General features: G+C 47.3%; 1 protein-coding gene across 3 annotated transcripts in view; it reads left to right on the top strand.

The window, feature by feature from the left end:
- LOC137542170 (piezo-type mechanosensitive ion channel component 2-like) overlaps positions 1-19,128 on the top strand; it is a 258,588-nt gene extending 239,460 nt beyond the window's left edge. For all 3 annotated transcript variants that reach the window (XM_068263888.1, XM_068263889.1, XM_068263890.1), the window contains 5 exons: positions 3,024-3,193; positions 3,313-3,429; positions 15,963-16,042; positions 16,459-16,687; positions 18,450-19,128. In XM_068263888.1, coding sequence (XP_068119989.1) covers positions 3,024-3,193; positions 3,313-3,429; positions 15,963-16,042; positions 16,459-16,687; positions 18,450-18,705 — 852 coding nt within the window. In that variant the 3' untranslated portion in view covers positions 18,706-19,128. The remainder of the gene's footprint in view (positions 1-3,023; positions 3,194-3,312; positions 3,430-15,962; positions 16,043-16,458; positions 16,688-18,449) is intronic.
- The last annotated feature ends 2,203 nt before the right edge of the window (positions 19,129-21,331 follow it).

The following is a 21,331-nucleotide window of genomic DNA, read 5'->3' as shown; positions in this document are numbered from 1 at the left end:
CCAGGGCCACGTGGATGGTGGGGAATGATGTAATTCGGCTTCCAGCTATTGCTGGCGGCCCAATTACAGAGTTTTAAAAGTAACTTCAACTCCATCTTCTGACGGCGTTGAAGTTACTCAGTGTGTGCCGCTATAGTTGTAATTCCTATTACGGCCTATGGTGGCACCGGCTGCACCCAAATCTCCTGCGCTGTTATTACAGCACTTGTCCTACAGGGCTCAGCTACACACTGACACCGCTATAAGGCCCACTACACACTGACACCGCTATAGGGCCCACTACACACTGACACTGCTACAGGACCCACTGCACAATGCATGCACGGCAGTACTACAGGGCTCAGCTACACACTAACGCTGCTACAGGGCCCAGGTACACACTGACACTGCTACAGGGCTCGCTACACACTGACACCGCTATAGGGCCCACTACACACTGACACTGCTACAGGACCCACTACACACTGCATGCACGGTGGTACTACAGGGCTCAGCTACACACTGATGCTGCTACAGGGCCAACTACAGACTGATGCTGCTACAGGGCCCACTACACACTGACGCTGCTACAGGGCCCACTACACACTGACGCTGCTACAGGGCCCACTACACACTGACACAGCTACACACTGACGCTGCTACAGGGCCCAGCTACACACTGACGCTGCTACAGGGCCCAGCTACACACTGACGCTGCTACAGGGCCCAGCTACACACTGACGCTGCTACAGGGCCCACTACACACTGACACAGCTACACACTGACGCTGCTACAGGGCCCAGCTACACACTGACGCTGCTACAGGGCCCAGCTACACACTGACGCTGCTACAGGGCCCAGCTACACACTGACGCTGCTACAGGGCCCAGCTACACACTGACGCTGCTACAGGGCCCAGCTACACACTGACGCTGCTACAGGGCCCAGCTACACACTGACGCTGCTACAGGGTCCAGCTACACACTGACGCTGCTACAGGGCCCAGCTACACACTGACGCTGCTACAGGGCCCAGCTACACATTGACGCTGCTACAGGGCTCAGCTACACACTGCATACATGGTGCTCCTACAGGGTCCAGCTACACATTGACGCTGCTACAGGGCCCAGCTACACACTGACACTGCTACAGGGTCCAGCTACACATTGACGCTGCTACAGGGCCCAGCTACACACTGCATACATGGTGCTCCTACAGGGTCCAGCTACACATTGACAGTTATGTTTGCTGCCCCGGGCCCGGCTACACACTAACATTTACCACTAAAGGGCCCAGCTACACACTGACAGTTACCACTGCATGGACATCTTATGGACCTTTCCCGCTGAAAATATCTCTATCTAAGCTACACTGCCCAGCTACGCTAGCCCGTGCTACACTACACTACACTACCTTACCCGTGCTATACCACACTACACTTCACTTACCCCTGCTGCCCCCACCAACTACACTACACTAACCCCTATGCCCACCAGCTACTCTACACTACACTTCACTAACCTCTACTACCCCCACTAACTACACTACACTTCACTTACCCCTGCTACACCACACTACACTTCACTTACCCCTACTACATCACACTGCACTTCACTTACCCCTGTTACACCACACTACACTTCACTTACCACTGCTGTCCCCACCAACTACACTACACTAACCCCTATGCCCACACTACACTTCATTAACCTCTGCTACCCCAGATGGTATATGATCAGCACAGAGACATAGAAGTGGCATCAAACAACCAAAGTATCTCACCCAATGCTGAGAGTCTGTCTGTCTGGATGGTCAGCGATGGAACTAGACCGTCCGCTGTATACTAGGCCCAGAGCTCCGTTTGCCTATGCTGATGCTGACAACAATGGCTAGTTAGGTGTGGCAGCGGCTGGATTCCGGGTGGCCGTGAGATCCGCGCGGCAGGATGGCGACTCAGGAGGCACACGGCCACACTACACTTCACTTACCCCTGCAGCCCCACCAACTACATAACACTATCCCCATGCCCACCAGCTACACTACACTACACCTCACTAACCCCTGCTACCCCTACCATCTACACTACACTTCACTAACCCCTGCTGCCACCGCCAACCACACTACACTACCCACACCAACTACACTACACTAACCCTTATGCTCACCAGCTATTCTACACTACACTTCACTAACCTCTGCCACCCCCACCAACTACACTTCACGTCTCTAACCCCCGCTACCCCATCAACTACACTTCACTAACCCCTGCTACCCCCACCAACTACGCTACACTTTACTAACCTTTGCTACCCCTACCAACTACACTACACTAACCCCTATGACCACCTTATACTACACTACACTTCACTAACCTCTGCTACCCCCACCAACTACACTACACTTCACTAACCCCTGCTGTCCCTACCAACTACACTATGCTACACTTCACTAACCTCTGCTGCCCCCACCAACTACACTACATTTCACTAACCTCTGCTACCCCCACCAACTACACAACAATTCACTGACCCCTATGTCCACCAGCTATACTGTACTACACTAGCCCCTGCTGCTACCCGTACTACACTAGACTTCAATTACCCCTGCTACTCCCACCAACTACACTACATTACACTGACCCCTGCTACCCCACCAACTACACTACACTTCACTAACCCCTGTTGCCACCACCAGCTACTCTAAACTACACTTACCCCTGCTACCCCCACCAACTAAACTACCCTACACTTCACTAACCCCTGATGCACCGAGCTACATTAAACTTCACTAACCCCTACTACCCTCACCAACTACACTACACTTCACTAACCTCTGCTGCCACCACCAACTACACTACCCTACATTTTACTAACCCCTGATGCACCCAGCTACACTAAACTTCACTAACCCCTGCTACCCCCCACCACCAACTGCACTACACTTCGCCCTGCTGGGTGAGGCTGTGAGAGGTCGGTTTCTCCTGCATGTGAATGCGGCTGGCTTGTATAACATGTAATCACGTGATGTTGGGTTTGTCTCGCCAGTCTGCCATGCAGTTTATAGTGAATTATATGCCAGAGGACATCGTCACAGCCAAGATCAAGAGCAACGCCAGCCTGCTGTGGAGCATCAGCCCGGCCAGTCGCGAGGCCATGATCGAGGAGCTCTCCCAATCCACTCACATCTACTTCGACATCCACTGGAGCATCCTCAGGTACTGCCACACTTCTCCCTGCTCGTGTAATGGGATCACAGCCTTTCCCAGGGGCCTGATACCAACTATTCAGGAGTGAACCCGCACTGCACCCAGTAACACAAAGTCATGTCTTCCAGGAATGCCTCCATTGTGAAGAGCGCAGAGTCCATCGGGAAATACACCGTGTGCTATGAGGACCCCGAGACCCGGGACGAGATTGTGCAAATGCTGAGGGGGGAGAGGAGCGAGCCGGTGTAAGTATTCCACCTGCGGGTATCTCACCAACTACAGGATGGGCCATTTATATGGATACACCTCATCTATGGATACACCCCATATACTACACCATACCATAATTTGTTTTGTTCCAACAGTCTTGGAGGGATCTATCCAATGTGGGTTAGTGTCAGACCAATAGCGGTGGTTTTGTTTGTTAACTTCACCATTCACATAAAACGCGAATAACCCTCACTGATAAGTAATCACAGCCATAAAACACTTTTCTGTCAGTAAATGGCTTCTGAGAGCATAAAAGAGATAAAAAGGGTCAATAATTCATAGATTTGTGTGCTCTGGTATACAGGGTGGGCCATTTATATGGATACAACTAATAAAATTTGAATGGTTGATGATATTAACTTCCCGTTTGTGGCACATTAGTATATGTGAGAGGGAAAACTTTTCAAGATGGGTGGTGACCATGGCAGCCATTTTGAAGTCGGACATTTTGAATCCAACTTTTGTTTTTTCAATAGGAAGAGGGTCATGTGACACATTATAATTATTGGGAATTTCACAAGAAAAACAATGGTGTGCTTGGTTTAATGTAACTTTATTCTTTCATGAGTTATTTACAAGTTTCTGACCACTTATAAAAATGTGTTCAATGTGCTGCCCATTGTGTTGGATTGTCAATGCAACCCTCTTCTCCCACTCTTCACACAATGATAGCAACACTGCAGGAGAAATGCTAGCACAGGCTTCCAGTATCCGTAGTTTCAGGTGCTGCACATCTCGTATCTTCACAGCATAGACAATTGCCTTCAGATGACGGTGTGGTATATGGGGTATAAAGATAGTGGGGCCATTCTTCATCAATGGAAACCTCAAGGCCACTGGATATGTGAAATTGCTACATGATGATGTGTTTCCCTCTTTATGCACTGAAGCTGGCACGTTCCCTGAGTTTTTCCAGCAAGATGGTGCACCACCACGTTATGGGTGTCAGGTCCGAGCATTCCTAGGTGAACAGTTTCCTGAAAAGTGGATTGGTCGTTGTGGGCCAGTTGAATGGCGCCCACGGTCTCCCGATCTAACCCCCTTAGACTTTTATCATTGGGGTCATCTGAAGGCAATTGTCTATGCTGTGAAGATCCGAGATGTGCAGCACCTGAAACTAATACTGGAAGCCTGTGCTAGCATTTCTCCTGTGGTGTTGCTATCAGTGTGTGAAGAGTGGGAGAAGAGGGTTGCATTGACAATCCAACGCAATGGGCAGCACATTGAACACATTTTATAACTGTTCCACAATGAGATAAAGAAACCAGGAGCTGCTCACTTGTATCATATAAAAATCCAAAAGTTTAATCCAAAAATCTTCATAGAAAAACTGCAGCAATTAAAATTGGTAAAGAGTACTTATCATACCATACGGCTCAGCATACAGTGAAAGGTCAGCGGGAGGTGCAGCGGAGTAACGGTCGACAATCATTTTGCCCCTTCATTGGGGCTTTATCAAGACCTAATGCCCCTCTCCACCGCACTGCCCGCTTATATACTACATGCAAAGTCATATATATATATATATATATATATATATATATATATATATATACATAATTTGTTTGTAGTTCTATTGTTCTGTTTTATGTATGTAAGGTTTGTACGCGGTATGCTTTTGTACTGCTATATGTAATATTTGGTGTCAGCAAGTAACAGAATTCTGATTATTAGGTGATCTGCATTATCACCTATAATGCAGATATATACCTGATTATATGATGATCTGCAGAATCACCAATAATACAAGTATACAAACAGCTACTGTGATAGTAAAGTATGGTGCTTGGTGCAACAGTAGTACTGATAGGTTTAGCTATGCCACACTAGAGGAGCTGGTGGGCACTAACAGTACTGAACCCCTCACCAGAGACAAGGGCCCTCTGGTGAGAGTAGAGTAGTCAGACTAAACGAGTTGGCAACAGACTGGCAGGTACGGTACAAAGTCAGAAGGCAAGAAGGTTATAACAGGCAGAGTCAGCAACAAGATCAGATGGGCAGAAGTACAGAATCACTGAGAGTAAGAATGGTCAGGACGAGCAAGAGTCAAACACAGATAATATAATATCAAATTATGATTATGGCTATCAAAATCCTATCACTGTGTGAAATCCCCGGTTTCCTCCCGGATCAAAGCACACCAGGTCTGAGCGCTAACACGAATTATTCGCAACAGCAGACAAGTTGCGAGTGATTCCGGGAGGCTTAAGAAGCAGAGGAGACCCCTCCGGCACGCCCCCTCTCATCAACCTATGAGGAGCGGCGAGCGTCTCCTCTGACGTCAGCCGACCGGCCGGTCAGCTAACGCGCCTCCTCCCCGCATAAAGGTCTCGTCTGTGCGCGCGCGCACGTGACACTGCAACCCTATGTGCTGCTGACAAACCCGTCCTCAGCGTGCTAGACGCCCGAGGACCGGACAGATTGCTAGGCAGAGAGATGGAGGCAGCTGCGGTGGTATCGCTGTTCACCGCAGCTGTCTCTTTCGTGTTTGTTACACTATAATTACTGCGTGCTCCTCACCCCAATCTGAAATAGATATTAGAAAAAGGCTTCCCTGTGATGTAATATGAAGTCTGGCCACTAGATGTCACTGTAATCGAAAATGGGTACTATTAGGTTGATACTCCTGGCTGCAAAAATGTAACTGGTAATATTTTCTTTGGCCACAAGATGTCCTACTACCGCGCCGCGACTATAACGTCGCACAGAGAACAGCTATGCGTCCGTGATGATTGGAATGCGGAAGTCTATGCGTTCCATTGGTAAGAAGTAGTTGAAGTGCGGATATGACGTACACGGACGGGCAAGAAGCGGCAAGGACGGCGCGAACAGGTGAATGGGACAAGTGAGTGATAGGCCAGTTACCCTCATGGGGGGAGGAGCATGTAGTTTATAAGCGGGCAGTGCGGTGGAGAGGGGCATTAGGTCTTGATAAAGCCCCAATGGAGGGGCAAAACGATCATTGACTGTTACGCCACTGCACCTCCTGCTGACCTTTCACTGTATGCTGATGCGTATGGTATGATAAATACTCTTCACCAATTTTGTTTTTCTATGAAGATTTATGGATTAAAGTTTTGGATTTTTATATGATACAAGTGAGCTGCTCCTGGTTTCTTTATGTCATTGTGGAATAATGATTGGATCGGTCTCTTACTGGATGTTGCACCACATGAAAGACAGTGTTATTGAGTAACAGGCAGCATTCTGGTGTGCACTCTGTTTTCATATCTCCTGGATACAACATTTTCTAAGTGGTCAGAAACTTGTAAATAACTCACAAAATAATAAAGTTACGTTAAAACCAAGCACACCATTGTTTTTCTTGTGAAATTCCCAATAAGTTTGATGTGTCACATGACCCTCTTTCTATTGAAAAAACAAAAGCTGGATTCAATGGCCAACTTCAAAATGGCCGCCATGGTTACCACCCATCTTGAAAAGTTTCCCCCCCCTCACATATACTAATGTGCCACAAACAGGAAGTTAATAAAAAGTCCTTAAAGTGAATGGGAACCCATACTGAAATAAAAAAGTCAGATACTCCCCTATGGAGAGAAAGGCTCTGGGTCCCATAGAGCATTCCCTCTCATCTCCCGGTCCCCACTGTTGCGCACAGGGGAGCGTCGTGTGTGGCGGTGGCCGGCGGAGATCTTCAATCAAGGTAATTAAGAGCATTAACCCCCTTGGCGGTACGCAGTTTCTGAGGCTGCATCCGGCAGGAGGTTTTTTTGTCCCCCCAAAAAATTTTTAACGCTTTAGCTAGCATTTCGCTAGCTAAGCGTATGCTCAAAGTTGCTCCGGTCTATACGTACCTCGCCACGATCCCACGAAAATCGCAGTTTCCCGATCAGCTTCCGGCGTTGCTATGGCGACAATCGGAGATGACATCAACGTCATGACTTCATCCGCAATCCCGATCACTGTCATTGCGAAGCCTGGAGCCGATTGGGTGGCTGCGCCGGTGTGGGAACGCTGGGGGGGTACGTATACCGGAAGGTATTGCGGGGGACCAGAACAACTTTGAGCATACGCTTAGCTAGCAAACCGCTACCTAAAGTGTATAGCACTATTAAAAAAAAAATCGTCCTGGAGCCATGTGATCCTCCGTGGCGGCTACCCCGTGAGTAGCACGGGGTTACCGCTAAGGGGGTTAAAGGATTTTTTTCGTGGCTGCATTTTTATTTCAATGCAACCCTTTAACTACTTTGTACCCCTATACTCGTTTCACCTGGGGAGGGGGTTGGCATATGGGGTCCAGATGCCACCATGAGCCCCGCAGGGCGTCATTGGCCCCCAGCTCCTCCTGGGGCACCAGAGGGTGGGAGGAGCCCCTTGTCCATGGATTAGACAAGGGCCCTGAGGAGGAGGGAGAGGCTTGGCCGTCCCTCTCCCACAGAGCCCCCCCCCCCCATACTATGGACCATGCGGGCTGGTATAGCTCAGGGTGCAAAGTCACCCACAGCCAGGGCTCAGCATTCTGGCTATCCCAGCCTGCATGTGGGAACAAGGGGTAAAAGAGGCTCGGGAGAGGGGACCCCACATATTTTTTTTTTGTGTGTGTGGTATTTCCCACACTCTGAACAAAAAAAATTGTAATGGTCCAAAAAATAGGTTAAGTTGCCACATTGCGGCTGTATAGCGATCCCTGGCCAAAGCGTTGCCATCAGGGTTGCTCATCACAAACTCTTGATTCACGAGTATTTTTTCACTATCTGACATCGTAATCCGAATTTGTGATTGCCTCTTGATCACGAATTTAGTTTCAAATGCACTCGTGATCGTGGTCCAAATCTGGGTTGTGATCACGGATTTAGCCAATCTCACAGCTGTGATTAAACCGCCAAAACCCGCCGACTTTAACGGTTAATATTAAAAAAAAAAACTCTTACATGCCAGAAACACCAAACTTGGAGGTTATGTTAAGAATAAAAGTGGGAACAAGGGGATTTTTTGTTTTTCAAAAAGACCTTATACTTTTTGAGAAAATCGATTTTAAAATTTCAAAGGAAAAAAGTATACTTAACCACTTGAGGACCCAGCCTTTACCCCCCCTTAAGGACCAGCGCTGATTTCGCTGATCTGTGCTGGGTGGGCTCTACAGCCCCCAGCACAGATCAAATACCAGGCAGAGCGACCAGATCGCCCCCCTTTTTCCCCACTAGGGGGATGATGTGCTGGGGGGGTCTGATCGCTCCTGCCTGCGTGTGGCTGGCGGGGGGGGGCACCTCAAAGCCCCCTCCACCGCAGGATTCCCCCTCTCCCTCTCCTCCCTTCCTGCCTCGGAGATCGGAGGCTGAACAGGAACGGATCTTTCCTGTGCAGCCTCTAACAGGCTCCTGCCTGTCATGTGACAGCGATCCCCGGCCGCTGATTGGCCGTGGATCGCTGATCTAGTACAACGCTGCTACTGTTAGCAGCGTTGTACAAATGTAAACAAAGCGGATTATTTCTTATTATTTCAGCTTGTGTTTACATTTAGCCTGCGAGCCGCGATCGGCGGCCCGCAGGCTATTCACGGAGCCCCCCGCCGTGAATTGACAGGAAGCAGCCCCTGATTAATTAGCCTGCAGCCGGCGACGCAGATGTGCGTCGCTGGTCCTGCAGCTGCCACTTTGCCGACGCGCGTTATGAGTGCGCGGTCGGCAAGTGGTTAAATGCGGTAAATGACAGTTCGTTAATGAAGCCAAACCCGCCGACTTTAGCAGTTAATAGCAAAGCCCCCGTAAATGGTAGAAACACCAAATTTGCAGGATATGTTAATAAGAACGAGAAATGGCAGCCAATTTGTCACCGCTGGTGAAAATAGTCTAAAGAAATTGTTGGAGGTAAAGAGAGAAAAAGGTTTTGTCAGGAATGTCACCTTACGATGGTTTTATGGTCTAAAAGAAGGATCCAGAACAATCACGAAGAGGAGAGTGGATCATAATTCTTATGAGGATAATCAGATACGGAGCCCTGATTCAACAGCTTTAAACGACTTGGAGGACCTGCTAAAAGAACAGTGTGATACATCAGGAGCGGGGAGCTGGCTAGAACTGTTTTAACCACCAGAGGTTAAACCTACCCATTTCAAACCGAAATTGATTTTCAATCCCATTTTTGCTAAGGGACAATGCATAAATAACTATTAGCAGGCGACATGGTGCCAACTAAAAAATCTATGTAAGCCTGATGCCACTTCACTACAGAAGAAAAATAATTTGAATTATAATGAGAGACAATCTCTAGACGACCTGATGAGGAACAATAATATAGTGATAAGACAAGCGGACAAAGGAGGGGGAGTGGTAATAATATATATATTTAAACTTGAAGACTCCAGTGGGATCGGAGTCTAATTTTTTTTATATGTCCCTGCATCATCTAACAGTCTGTAACCCTCCTTCATATATTTATCATGATCCATGATAAATATATGAAGGAGGGTTACAGATTGTTAGATGATACGGGGACATATAAAAAATTAGACTCCGATCCCACCGGAGTCTTCAAGTTTAAATTGAGATCATTAATCGACAAAGCCAGAGACACGGGAGCCATCACTAAGGAAGAGAGGGCCTTCCTCATTAATGACCATCCACTAATTCCATATTTTTATCACATCCCCATGGTTCACAAATGCCAAGAGAATCCACCTGGGCGTCCTATAGTAGCAGGGATGGATGGACTTTTGGCCTCTCTTTCTGAATATGTTGATCACTTTCTGCAGCTGATTGTGATAAGGACCAAGGCTTATACCAGGGATTCGAGCCATGTATTAGAGATCTTGGATAATTTCCAATAGAAAGACGGCTACAAGTGGGCATCTCTGGACGTAAGTTCCTTATATACCAGCATCCCTCATCACAGAGGAATAGAGGCAGTCAATTACTTCTTGTCCGTCGAGGGGACGTTCAATCCTTTGCAAGCACAATTTGTCTTGGACATTCTTGAATTTTCCCTAACACACAATTATTTTAATTTTGGGGGAAATATTATTTGCAGATCTGCGGGACAGCGATGGGGGTGGGGTTTGCTCCATGTCTGGGGCGCTCATCCATTCGGAGCAAACCTCGCCCTGTACTTAAGGTACATAGACGACATCATCATCGTTTGGGATGGTACGGAGGAGGAGTTTTTCGAATTCTTAAAATATTGCAACAATAACACATATGGCCTGCAGTTCACACGTGATAGATGAGGACAAAATTGTATTTCTGGACTTTGACCTGTCCCATGATGGTCAAGGGAATATTAAAACCAAAACCCATGTTAAAGTGGACCCAAATTAAAAATACAAGATTTCAGAAATAAAATCTATTTTCTAAATTATAATAATAAATAGCAACCTTTTTTCAGCTGCATGATGACACATATAAAATATTTTACATTTATTGGAGGAACCCCTCCCTTCCTTTCATATTGCCGGCAAATAATCCGGCAAACTGGTGGAGTAGGAGGTGTCCGGCAATGGAGGAATTGCTAATGGCTGCCACCTGTATAACCCTAGTAATGAAAAGAGAAGGGTGAAAAGCATGCACTGAAATGCTCATAGGCTTGAAGGAGTGTTTATTTTTCTTTGTATGTTTCAGAGTGGTGCAACTAAATATTTTGAATTAAAAACATTTTTGGTTTGGGTCCACTTTAAGCCCATTGCAGGAAACTCCTTTTTGCACAAGACAAGTTGCCATCATCCCAAGTGGATAAAAAACATACCACGGAGCCAGTTCTGCAGGTTAAGGCGCAACTGCACAGCTAAAATGGATTATCAGGAACAAGGCCAGTATTTGGAGAAAAAATTCCAGGATAAAGGGTATGAGAAAAGTACAGTTGCTACCGCTAGAAAGGAGTTTGAAAAGAAAAAGTTGACAACAAGAAAACAGTTAGACAACCAAACGAAAGGCCCCAGTTTCGTGACAAACTACAATGCAAAGGCCAATAAATTCGAAAAAGTTACAAATTCAAATTGGCCTTTACTGTTAAGAGATCCTATACTTCAGCATAGGCTCCCAGTGCGACCTCAGACTATATTCAGAAGAGCAAAATCCCTCAAGAATAAAACTGCTAAGAGTAATATTGGTCTAACTGGCAAGCCCCCAATGTCCCAACTGACGTTGTTCAAAGTAATGGGCAATTACAAATGTGGAAAAGCACGTTGCAAGTGCTGTGGCTACATTAGAGACACAGATGCAAGGAAGTTACAAGTACATAACGAGAAGATTACTCTCAAGCAATTTATCAATTGTTCATCCGCGGGTGTTAGCTCCCGGGTAGCCGTGCACACCCATCCAACTTCAGATTGCAGCGTCTGCTCGGCTCGTCCGTACGTCTTGTACTCACTGCCGGTCATGTGGGTTGTTAGCTCTGCCCTACGCATTTCGTCATAATGTATGACTCATCAGGGACTGTACAACCCACGCTCGGCCGGCACATCAAATACTCTCAGAATTCCTCCCCCCATATCCCCGCACACATCCGGGTTGTGCGTGGAACGCATCGTTATACATAACACCTCCATTATTACCGACGCTGCCGGGCTGCTAGATGGATTCCAATACCTCCAACCTGATCCTCGCGTGGAAGGAGAATAAAACGGCTTCCCAGTGTACAGTAAACATTATTAAATTAATTATAATGCAGGATAGAGGATCAGGTGGGAGATATTGGAATCCATCTAGCTGCCCTGCCGCGTCGGTAATAATGGAGGTGTTATCTATAACGATGCGTGGGTAGTGTGATCCGGTCCTCCGTCTAGCGGTGGCGATATAAGGTGTTTATGGGCAGCTATATGTGATGGGGTTGTGGGAGGCAATGGATGCCTTTTAGAATTAATTACATTTCCAAAGTTTTCTCTTTTAACTTTAAAGTTTTATATTTCATTAAACTCCCCTTTAACATGAATGGAGCGCACTTCCTGCTTTCGTGCGTTCCACGCACAACCCGGATGTGTGCAGGGGACTTGGGAGGAGGAGTTCTGAGAGTATTTGATGTGCCGGCCTAGCGTGGGTTGTACAGCCCCTGATGAGTCATACGTTATGACAAAACGCGTAGAGCGGAGCTAACAACCCACGTGACTGGCAGTGAGTACGCGGAGTAGACGCAGGGACGAGGCGAGCAGACGCTGCAATCTGAAGTTGGATGGGTGTGAACGGCTACCCGGGAGCTAACACCCACAGATCTATATCTATATTTGTCTTGATGAAGAGTTTGTAAGTGCGGTTTTAATCTTGTTTTATTAAATTCATCCGGTTTTACGCTATGAAAGTCTCCTTTGAGCTCTAGTGTTACAGAAGATCATGGAGATCCCCCAATACTTTGTAATCTTACCTTCGGATCAAGGAGGCTCATAGCGTGAGTGCGGGCACATAGGGGGAGTGGCCCAGCACGGAGTGGTCATTGTGCCTGTCACCTTGCACCTATACGGTGGAATCACTTTGGGGTAATGGTGGAGGCATGAATTGATTACAGAAATACGCTATGTCACCTCTCCCTGCTTCTTTTACATATCCCTGTAATGGTCATATATGACAAGAGAAGAGGACTGTGTGCCTGATGGTGAAGTTGCCTTGTCAGAGGAACTGAACTGTTTTTGGAGGATTGCTGGGTGATATAGTCCCTCTTATTTATCATAGACTGAGAGCGCTTTCTATATTTTTATATGATCTTCTTACATTGATTGAAGATCTCTGCCACTGCCGCCACACACGCTGCAGCTCTCAGCTATACTAAGCATAGCTGAGAGCGCGTCCGCCAATGCGGACTCTATACCGCCAGCTGATCCCCATTGGTCTGTTAAGGAACCAATGGGGAGCCTTGGAGGGAAATTTAAAGATGCTTTGCTCTCAGCTATACTAAGTATAGCTGAGAGCTCGTCCTCTGCAGACGCTTTGCTGCTGGCTCCTGCTGTCCTTCCCACCTGCCCACGCCTATCACCCTCACCCATGCTGGCACCCAGTGCACCCATGGGTGTGGGAGGCAGGGGTAAGTATTTCTGGTTAATTAAGAATATTAAAGGACTTTTCACGTGGTTGCGGTTTTATTTCATGTGACCCTTTGTCGGAGAGGGAGTGGGCATCCAGGATTAGAGTTGGGCCGAACCTCCGATTTTAGGTTCGCGAACTTTCGCGAAAGGTTCGGTTCGCGTTAAAGTTCGCGAACCGCAATAGACTTCAATGGGGATGCGAACTTTGAAAAAAAAAATTATGCTGGCCACAAAAGTGATGGAAAAGATGTTTCAAGGGGTCTAACACCTGGAAGGGGGCATGGCGGAGTGGGATACACGCCAAAAGTCCCCAGGAAAAATCTGGATTTGGCGCAAAGCAGCGTTTTAAGGGCAGAAATCATATTGAATGCTAAATGACAGGCCTAAAGTGCTTTAAAACATCTTGCATGTGTATACATCAATCAGGTAGTGTAATTAAGGTACTGCTTCACACTGACACACCAAACTGTTCACTGAACAGAACAGGTATACAGTGGCGGGTTCACTGAACAGAACAGGTATGCAGTGGCGAGTTCACTGAACAGAACAGGTATACAGTGGCGGGTTCACTGAACAGAACAGGTATGCAGTGGTGGGTTCACTGAACAGAACAGGTATACAGTGGCGGGTTCACTGAACAGAACAGGTATGCAGTGGCGGGTTCACTGAACAGTACAGGTATGCAGTGGCAGGTTCACTGAACATGTATGCAGTGGTGGGTTCACAGAACAGGTATGCAGTGGTGGGTTCACAGAACAGGTATGCAGTGGTGGGTTCACAGTACAGGTATGCAGTGGTGGGTTCACAGAACAGGTATGCAGTGGTGGGTTCACAGTACAGGTATGCAGTGGTGGGTTCACAGAACAGGTATGCAGCCAGGGACAAGCTAAGCCTAACTAATCTTTCCCTATGAGAGAGAGTGTGCAGCAGCTCGCCCTACTCTCACTAATGCAGGCACACGAGTGACCGTAATGGTCACCGCTGCCTGCCTTTTAGTAGGGGGGGAGTGGCTCCAGGGGCTAGTGTAGCCTAATTGGCTACACTGGGCCTGCTGACTGTGATGTAGAGGGTCAAAGTTGACCCTCATGGTGCATTATGGGGCGAACCGAACTTCCGCAAAAGTTCGCCTGTGGGACGCGAACGTGAACCACGGAAGTTCGCATGGAACCGTTCGCAGGCGAACCGTTCGGCCCAACTCTATCCAGGATCCCCTTCTTAAAGGGGCCAATCAGATGCCACCATGAACCCCCCTCCCCCTCAGGGAGTCGTCGCCCTCGCCTCCTCCTGGGGCACCGGAGGTGGGGAAAAAGCCCCTTGTCCGTAGATTGGACAAGGGCTCGGGGGGGGGGGGGGGGGAGGAAAAGGCTTGGCCGCCTCTCACCCCCAGAGCGCCCCCCATACCATGGACCATGCGGGCTGGTATAGCTCAGGGTGCGAAAACCCAGTCGGCTGGGGCTCCACATTCTGGCTATCCCAGGCTGCATGGGGGACAAGGGGTTAAATATGCTCTGTAGTACGGACCCTACGTCATTTAAAAAAAAAATTCCCACTCTTAACATTAAAAAAAAAAAGAAATAAAAAAAAATAGGAAAATAATATTTGTACCACTATTTTTTTTAACATATCCTGCAAATTTGGTGTTTCTACCATGTAAGGGGGCTTTACTATTAACTGCTAAAGTCGGTGGGTTTTGCTTCATTAACGAATTAACATTTACCGCATTTAAAAGTATACTTTTTTCATTTAAAATTGTAAAATCAATTTTCTCAAAAAGTATAAGGTCTTTTTGAAAAAAAACAAAACATTTTGCTCTTGCTCCCACTTTTCTTCTGAACATAACCTGCAAATTTGGTGTTTCCGACTGTTAAAGTCGGCAGGTTTTTTAATAACGAATCATGACTTGTGATCCGTGGTTACATGCAGTTATTCGACTCAAAACCACACTCGAGTCGGATATCTGTTTCTATTCGTGATCACGAGTCAATTCAAAAGTGGGCGGAGTCGAATTTGTGATCACTCAAATCGTGATTGGGGGTATCCGAGCAACACTGGTTGCCACTTCCATGGGGTTTTCCGGGGGTCGGTACGCAGAAACCTGGTCATGAAATGCATTGCTCTTTCATTTGAAATATGGAAATTTACACTTCCGTTAGGTTGATACATTATCTGTCATTTACTGCATTTAAATGTAATACTTTTTTCCTATTACAACTTTAAAATCGATTTTCTCCAAAACTACAAGGTCTTTTTGAATTTTTTTCCTCTGGTGTCCTTAACATACCCCAAAAATGTGGTGTTTCTATCACGTACAGGGGCTTTGCTATTAGCTGCTAAAGTCGGCGCCATTGACTTTAATGGTTAAAAATGCGAACACAAACTTTTGGTGAAAAAGCTTGCATTAAATGCGAACGGCGAACAGCCCAAGTTTGCCAGGAACCATATGCCGGCGGACTGTTCAGGCCATCACTACACATGTACTGATGGCACAACATCCCTCGTACCCCACAGTACTGCAGATTTATTCCCTGTCTGTTTCCCCTGCAGGATGCTGAAGAATATTTTACCCAAACACCTCAGAGCAAACTCGGGAGCTGAAGCCAAAATCGCCCACCGGCTGCAGACAGGTAATGACCCCCATCCTGGCCTCTGCTACAGGGCTACTGCTGCATCATAATGCCTGTGTGACTGCTCTCCGGTGGAAGCTGCTCCCGGATGTGGGCTGGCACTGGGCGGAGATGCAACTGATTCCACTTCACTTCCCCGTCAGCTAGTGTACACTAGATTCTGATAAACACCAGTAGCATGGCACCACATCCTGCTGATCCTCTGCCTCTAATACTAGCCATAGCCCCTGAACAAGCATGCAGCAGATCAGGTGACTGAAGAGTGACTGGATTAGCTGCATTCTTGTTTCAGGTGTGTGATTCAGACACTACTGCAGCCAGATAGATCAGCAAGGCAACTGGTATTGTTTAACTGGAAATAAATATGGCCGCCTCCATATCAGAGACTCCCTCAGCTCATTGCATTCTCTCCCCAGATTACTCGGAAAAAGCGGAGGACATCCAGAAATACGCCTTCTTTCGTAATTTGACCCTGACGTTACAAAAGCTGTCTGCGCGGAACACATCCGACCAGGTGACCGAGTGGTGGGCGATTCAGGAGTGGAATCCAGCCTGTGGCCCCAGTGGCTGTTCCAAGAACATTGAGCTGGTGATCTATAACGACAAGGCCAGTCCACAGAGCCTGGGATTCCTGGCAGGATATGGGTAAGAGATACTCTCTCACCTGTCTGTAGGTGGCGACGTGACCTTGTGTGCACCACATATCAGAGGTACATAGCAAGGAAATAAGCAGCGCTACTTAAAACAGACTAGTGCCTACCTGCAAAAGAGTGCAAGCCCCACTTGTGGGGTCGAATACACACCGAGCATACACATGACCTGTCTACCACTGGAGGAGGATGTTGGTTTCCTGTAACAGCTTGCATGCAACCTATTAAGTACTCGTCCCTCCCACTGCGAAGAAGTCAATCCTCCATGGGAGGGGCCTAACACTAACTAAATCCTAACCTATGTATATGCATAGCCTGGGTGCGCTACCAAATAAAATTGAAAAATCGAAAATTGCGCAAAAGGTGGATCAGCGCAACACCAGGCCGCCTCCGAATGGCCTCCAATCAGAGATGCGCTGAGCCCCCCCAGGAACTACAAACGCACCTTGGGAGGGACGAGTACTTAATAGGTTGCATGCAAGCTGTTACAGGAAACCAACATCCTCCTCCAGTGGTAGACAGGTCATGTGTATGCTCGGTGTGTATTCGACCCCACAAGTGGGGCTTGCATTCTTTTGCAGGTAGGCACTAGTCTGTTTTTAAGTAGCGCTGCTCATTTCCTTGCTATGTACTAATTTAATTTGTTTTTGGTCAGCTGCTCCCACTTAACAGCCAGTGAATGGAAGGAAGTCAGCACCGGAAAGCCACAAGCGGAGCGTGCTCGTACCCAGACCTCAGTGCCTCCTGGGGTCCCACAAGTCCACACAACGATAAGGGTCGGTACCACTCAGAGGTAATTATAGCTCTTTATTCAAAGTGCATAAACGGCTGCCGTTTATGCACTTTGAATAAAGAGCTATAATTACCTCTGAGTGGTGCCGACCCTTATCGTTGTGCCCACTTAACAGCCATGCTTTTGGTGTATATGCAGAGCTTCTGTTTGGGTTCAAGGTGATTGGAGGCCATTCGGAGGCGGCCTGGTGTTGCACTGATCCACCTTTTGCGCAATTTTCGACATATCAGAGGTCCCCAAACTTTTTCGGTTAAGGGCCAGGTCAACATACTTCAGACTGCTGGGGGGCCGGAACACACATAAAATGATATTGAAAAGCATTACATTAAATATAGGTATTGATTACCCCCAGTGTTTGGGGGGCCAGTGAAAAAGCCTCGGCGGGCCGCATTCGGCCTGCAGGCCTTAGTTTGAGGACCACTAGCATACATCCACGCACCGCAGACAAGGCCAGCCCGCAGAGCCTGGGTTTCCTGGCAGGATATGGGTAAGAGAAACTCCCTCACCTGTCTGTAGGGGGCGACATGACCGCGTGTGCACCACATATTACACATCCACGCACCGCATGGTCAATGGGATGCCAGGCTTCAATCCTATACAAATTTATGCATTTTGGAAATGGACCATTCCTGTACCAGCTGTTGCAATTGATTGGACAAATTTCAAGCAGCATAAAATTGGCATAGCCTTGCTAGTCACTGACCATGTGGAGCAGAGTTCATCACTCACCTAGGAAGGGGCAGTTTAGCCAATCAAAGCCCGCAGATGCCAGCTAATTGGTTGGTAAACGTGTAGCTTCGATTGACTGAAGCCATTTGGTCTTCTGGAGGTTGTGGGGATTTGGTAGGAGAGCTTAATTCTCCATTATGGAATTGTTAGGCTTGGGGGCAGTCCGTTTTCCTAACAATCCTGTATAGTATGACACATACCTGGGACAATCGCATCTTGTTTTCTGTTGTCACAGCATCGTCGGCCTCTACATGTCCGTGGTTCTGGTGATCGGCAAATTCATACGAGAGTTTTTCAATGGGATCTCACGCTCCATTATGTTTGAGGAACTGCCCAACGTGGACCGTATACTGAAGCTGTGCACAGATATCTTCCTGGTACGAGAGACTGGAGACCTTGATCTGGAAGAGCAACTGTTTGCCAAGCTCATCTTCCTCTACAGATCTCCTGAGACCATGATCAAATGGACCCGAGAACGGCATGACGAGTGATCTGACCAATCATGGTCCTCTACAGATCTACCAACACCATGATCAAATGGACTTGAGAACAGCCCGATGGGTGATCTGACCACTCATTTTCCTCTACAGTTCTCCTGAAACCAAGATAACATGGACCGAGAACAGCCCGATGAGCGATCTGACCACTCATGGTCCTTCACAGATCCATGATCAAATTGACCCGAGAACAGCATGAGTGATCTGACCACTCATGGTCCTCTGCAGAGAACAGCACAACAAGAGACCCAACTATGGACTATGCCCCAGAACTTTCCCTTTATACACCGTATAATGCCAGTTCCTTCAGGTGGGGGGTGCACTCCAAGGAAGCCACTGCAATGCACATTTACAGCAAATCAAGATTTGTATTTAACAAAAAAATAAACACTAAAATGAATGGTTTGTACAACGCTAGTTTTCACAGTGCTTTTTCCTGGAGGGGGGCAGACATGAGCCATACCGGAGATACTGGGGGGAGGGGGGGGGGCACTGACATGGGGAGGTGGTGACTGCATTTTTATTGTTGGCCACAATTTAAAAGACTACTTTGGGGAAAAATTGTAAAATGCACATGTTTATATATAGGCGAGGCCAAAAGTTTTGAGAATGACACAGATGCTGGTTTTCAAAGTTTGCTGCTTCAGTATGATGGCAATTTGCATATACTCCACAAAATAACTTAAAGCGTATCGAAGGCAAACCTCAGGATAAGAAACATACTTAAGACGGAAGCCTCTTGATCATGTAGAAACTTTAAACCCTGTCCTCCCTTCCCCTTTTGTTGAGCACAGCCCCCCCCCCCCTCCCCCAAAAAAAAATCCAACAAAGGCTCACTCGGTTGAAGATCGGGGTGTAGCTTTTCTTCTGGAACATGTGTGGCCAAACTGCACCTGTTCAATATGCCAGCACCTGCGTGGTAAGCCAGAGCCGTTCATGCGGCCCAGATCTCCCAGAGTGAGCAGCTGTGAGGAGGACACGGGGAGCCTTCATAGGATCCAAAGGCTTCCCTCTTCATCAGTTAGTATGTGTTTCTTAAACCGTACTTTGGCTTGGGTTCTCTTTAATTCTAAACAAAAACACTTCCACTGCAGTTTAGCCCGGCCAAAAAATGACCCGCTGAGATGATTTCAGTGATCTTCTCGGTAACACAGGTGAGTGACGAGCACAAGGCTGGAAATCTGACATGTTGACTGAGGTAGAATTAACAGACCGGCCATAAGGGCTAAGTGATAACTAGGTGGCTCGGGGAACAAACTGGGTGCTGCACATTAACGACCTCACACAACCACTGCTTTAATACGGTAGTCTCAGCAGTTCTGCTTTTTTCTGATATGACCCACTCAAGGGCTCTGAGATTTTGCTAACTCATAGCAGACATATTTTTAAAAGATTCTAGTCTAGGTTCGCAAAATACTTGAGCCTGGTACACACCTTCAATTCTTATTTAGTTTTACCCCCTGCATGTATTATGAGTTTAAACAATCTGCTCATAGTATTCAAAATCTGTTGACCTTTATACTACATGGAGGTAAAACCGGCCAGTGATTGGCCAGTCAAAATTGAAGGTGTGTACCAGGCTTTACTTAGTTTTCCAACCTCATGAGGTCAGAGTTTAGTAGTTTAATAATTTACAAAATGGAAGCTGGGAGGGCCAGTTCACAATTCACACCGAGTAAATCTCAGGTCAGTTTGCATTACGACTTCCTCCGAGATTGGAAAGTAATGTAACGGCTCTGATAAGATAGCCACGACCTGCCCCAAATCGGCCATATCCCTGCTCTGCACAGTCCTGTTATACCGTATTATACATATTATTCACCCACTGCCACATCATAATGTTACTCTCACCAATACAGTCTGGTACAGTCTTTCAATTTTCATTGTCCAATCGCTGACCAATTTTACCTCCTCCATGTAGTATGAGGGGAAACAGATACTGAATACTATGAGCAGATTGTGTAGGTATACCCTCATACTACATGGTGGAGGTAAAATTGGTCAGTGATTGGCCAATTAAAATTGAGGTATACCCTCATACTGCATGATGGAGGTAAAATTGGTCAGTGATTGGCCAACTAAAATTAAGGTATACCCTCATACTACAAGATGGAGGTAAAATTGGTCAGTGGCAACGGGAACCCCGATGGTGCAGTAAGTCACAACAATGGACAATGGAAGTAGAGTATGTAGAGCTACTCACAAAGGTAAGTTGCAGGGGGGGGGGGGGGGCAACTAACCACTGTAGGCAGGTGGAGATGCACAAACCCGACTCCACTCGGGTGTCCAGTCTCACTGGACTCTGTCACTCTCTTGGTGCAAAAGGTTCTAGATGGTTGTAGGGGGTGGTATCAGCTGCCTGACCAAATAGTATACCCCTCCTTCAGGGAAGGTAGGCAACGGGGGGGGGGGGGGGGGGGGGGGGGGGGAAGGGGCACCCAGGGTATGATAAAACTGTTAAAAACAGCTAAAAAGAAAAAATGAGGTGGCTTATGTCACCCTTGAGGTCCTCATCCTTGCGGTAAGTTACCTAATTTTTTTTCATTTTTAACATAGTGTTATACCCTGGGCGCCTCTCATCCCCCCCCCCCCTTTGTCTTACTATAACTGGAACACCCAT

The sequence above is a fragment of the Hyperolius riggenbachi genome, chromosome 12, assembly GCF_040937935.1.
Source record: "Hyperolius riggenbachi isolate aHypRig1 chromosome 12, aHypRig1.pri, whole genome shotgun sequence".
In the NCBI taxonomy this organism is placed as follows: Eukaryota; Metazoa; Chordata; class Amphibia; order Anura; family Hyperoliidae; genus Hyperolius; species Hyperolius riggenbachi.
This window is presented reverse-complemented; position numbering and strand designations above follow the sequence as displayed.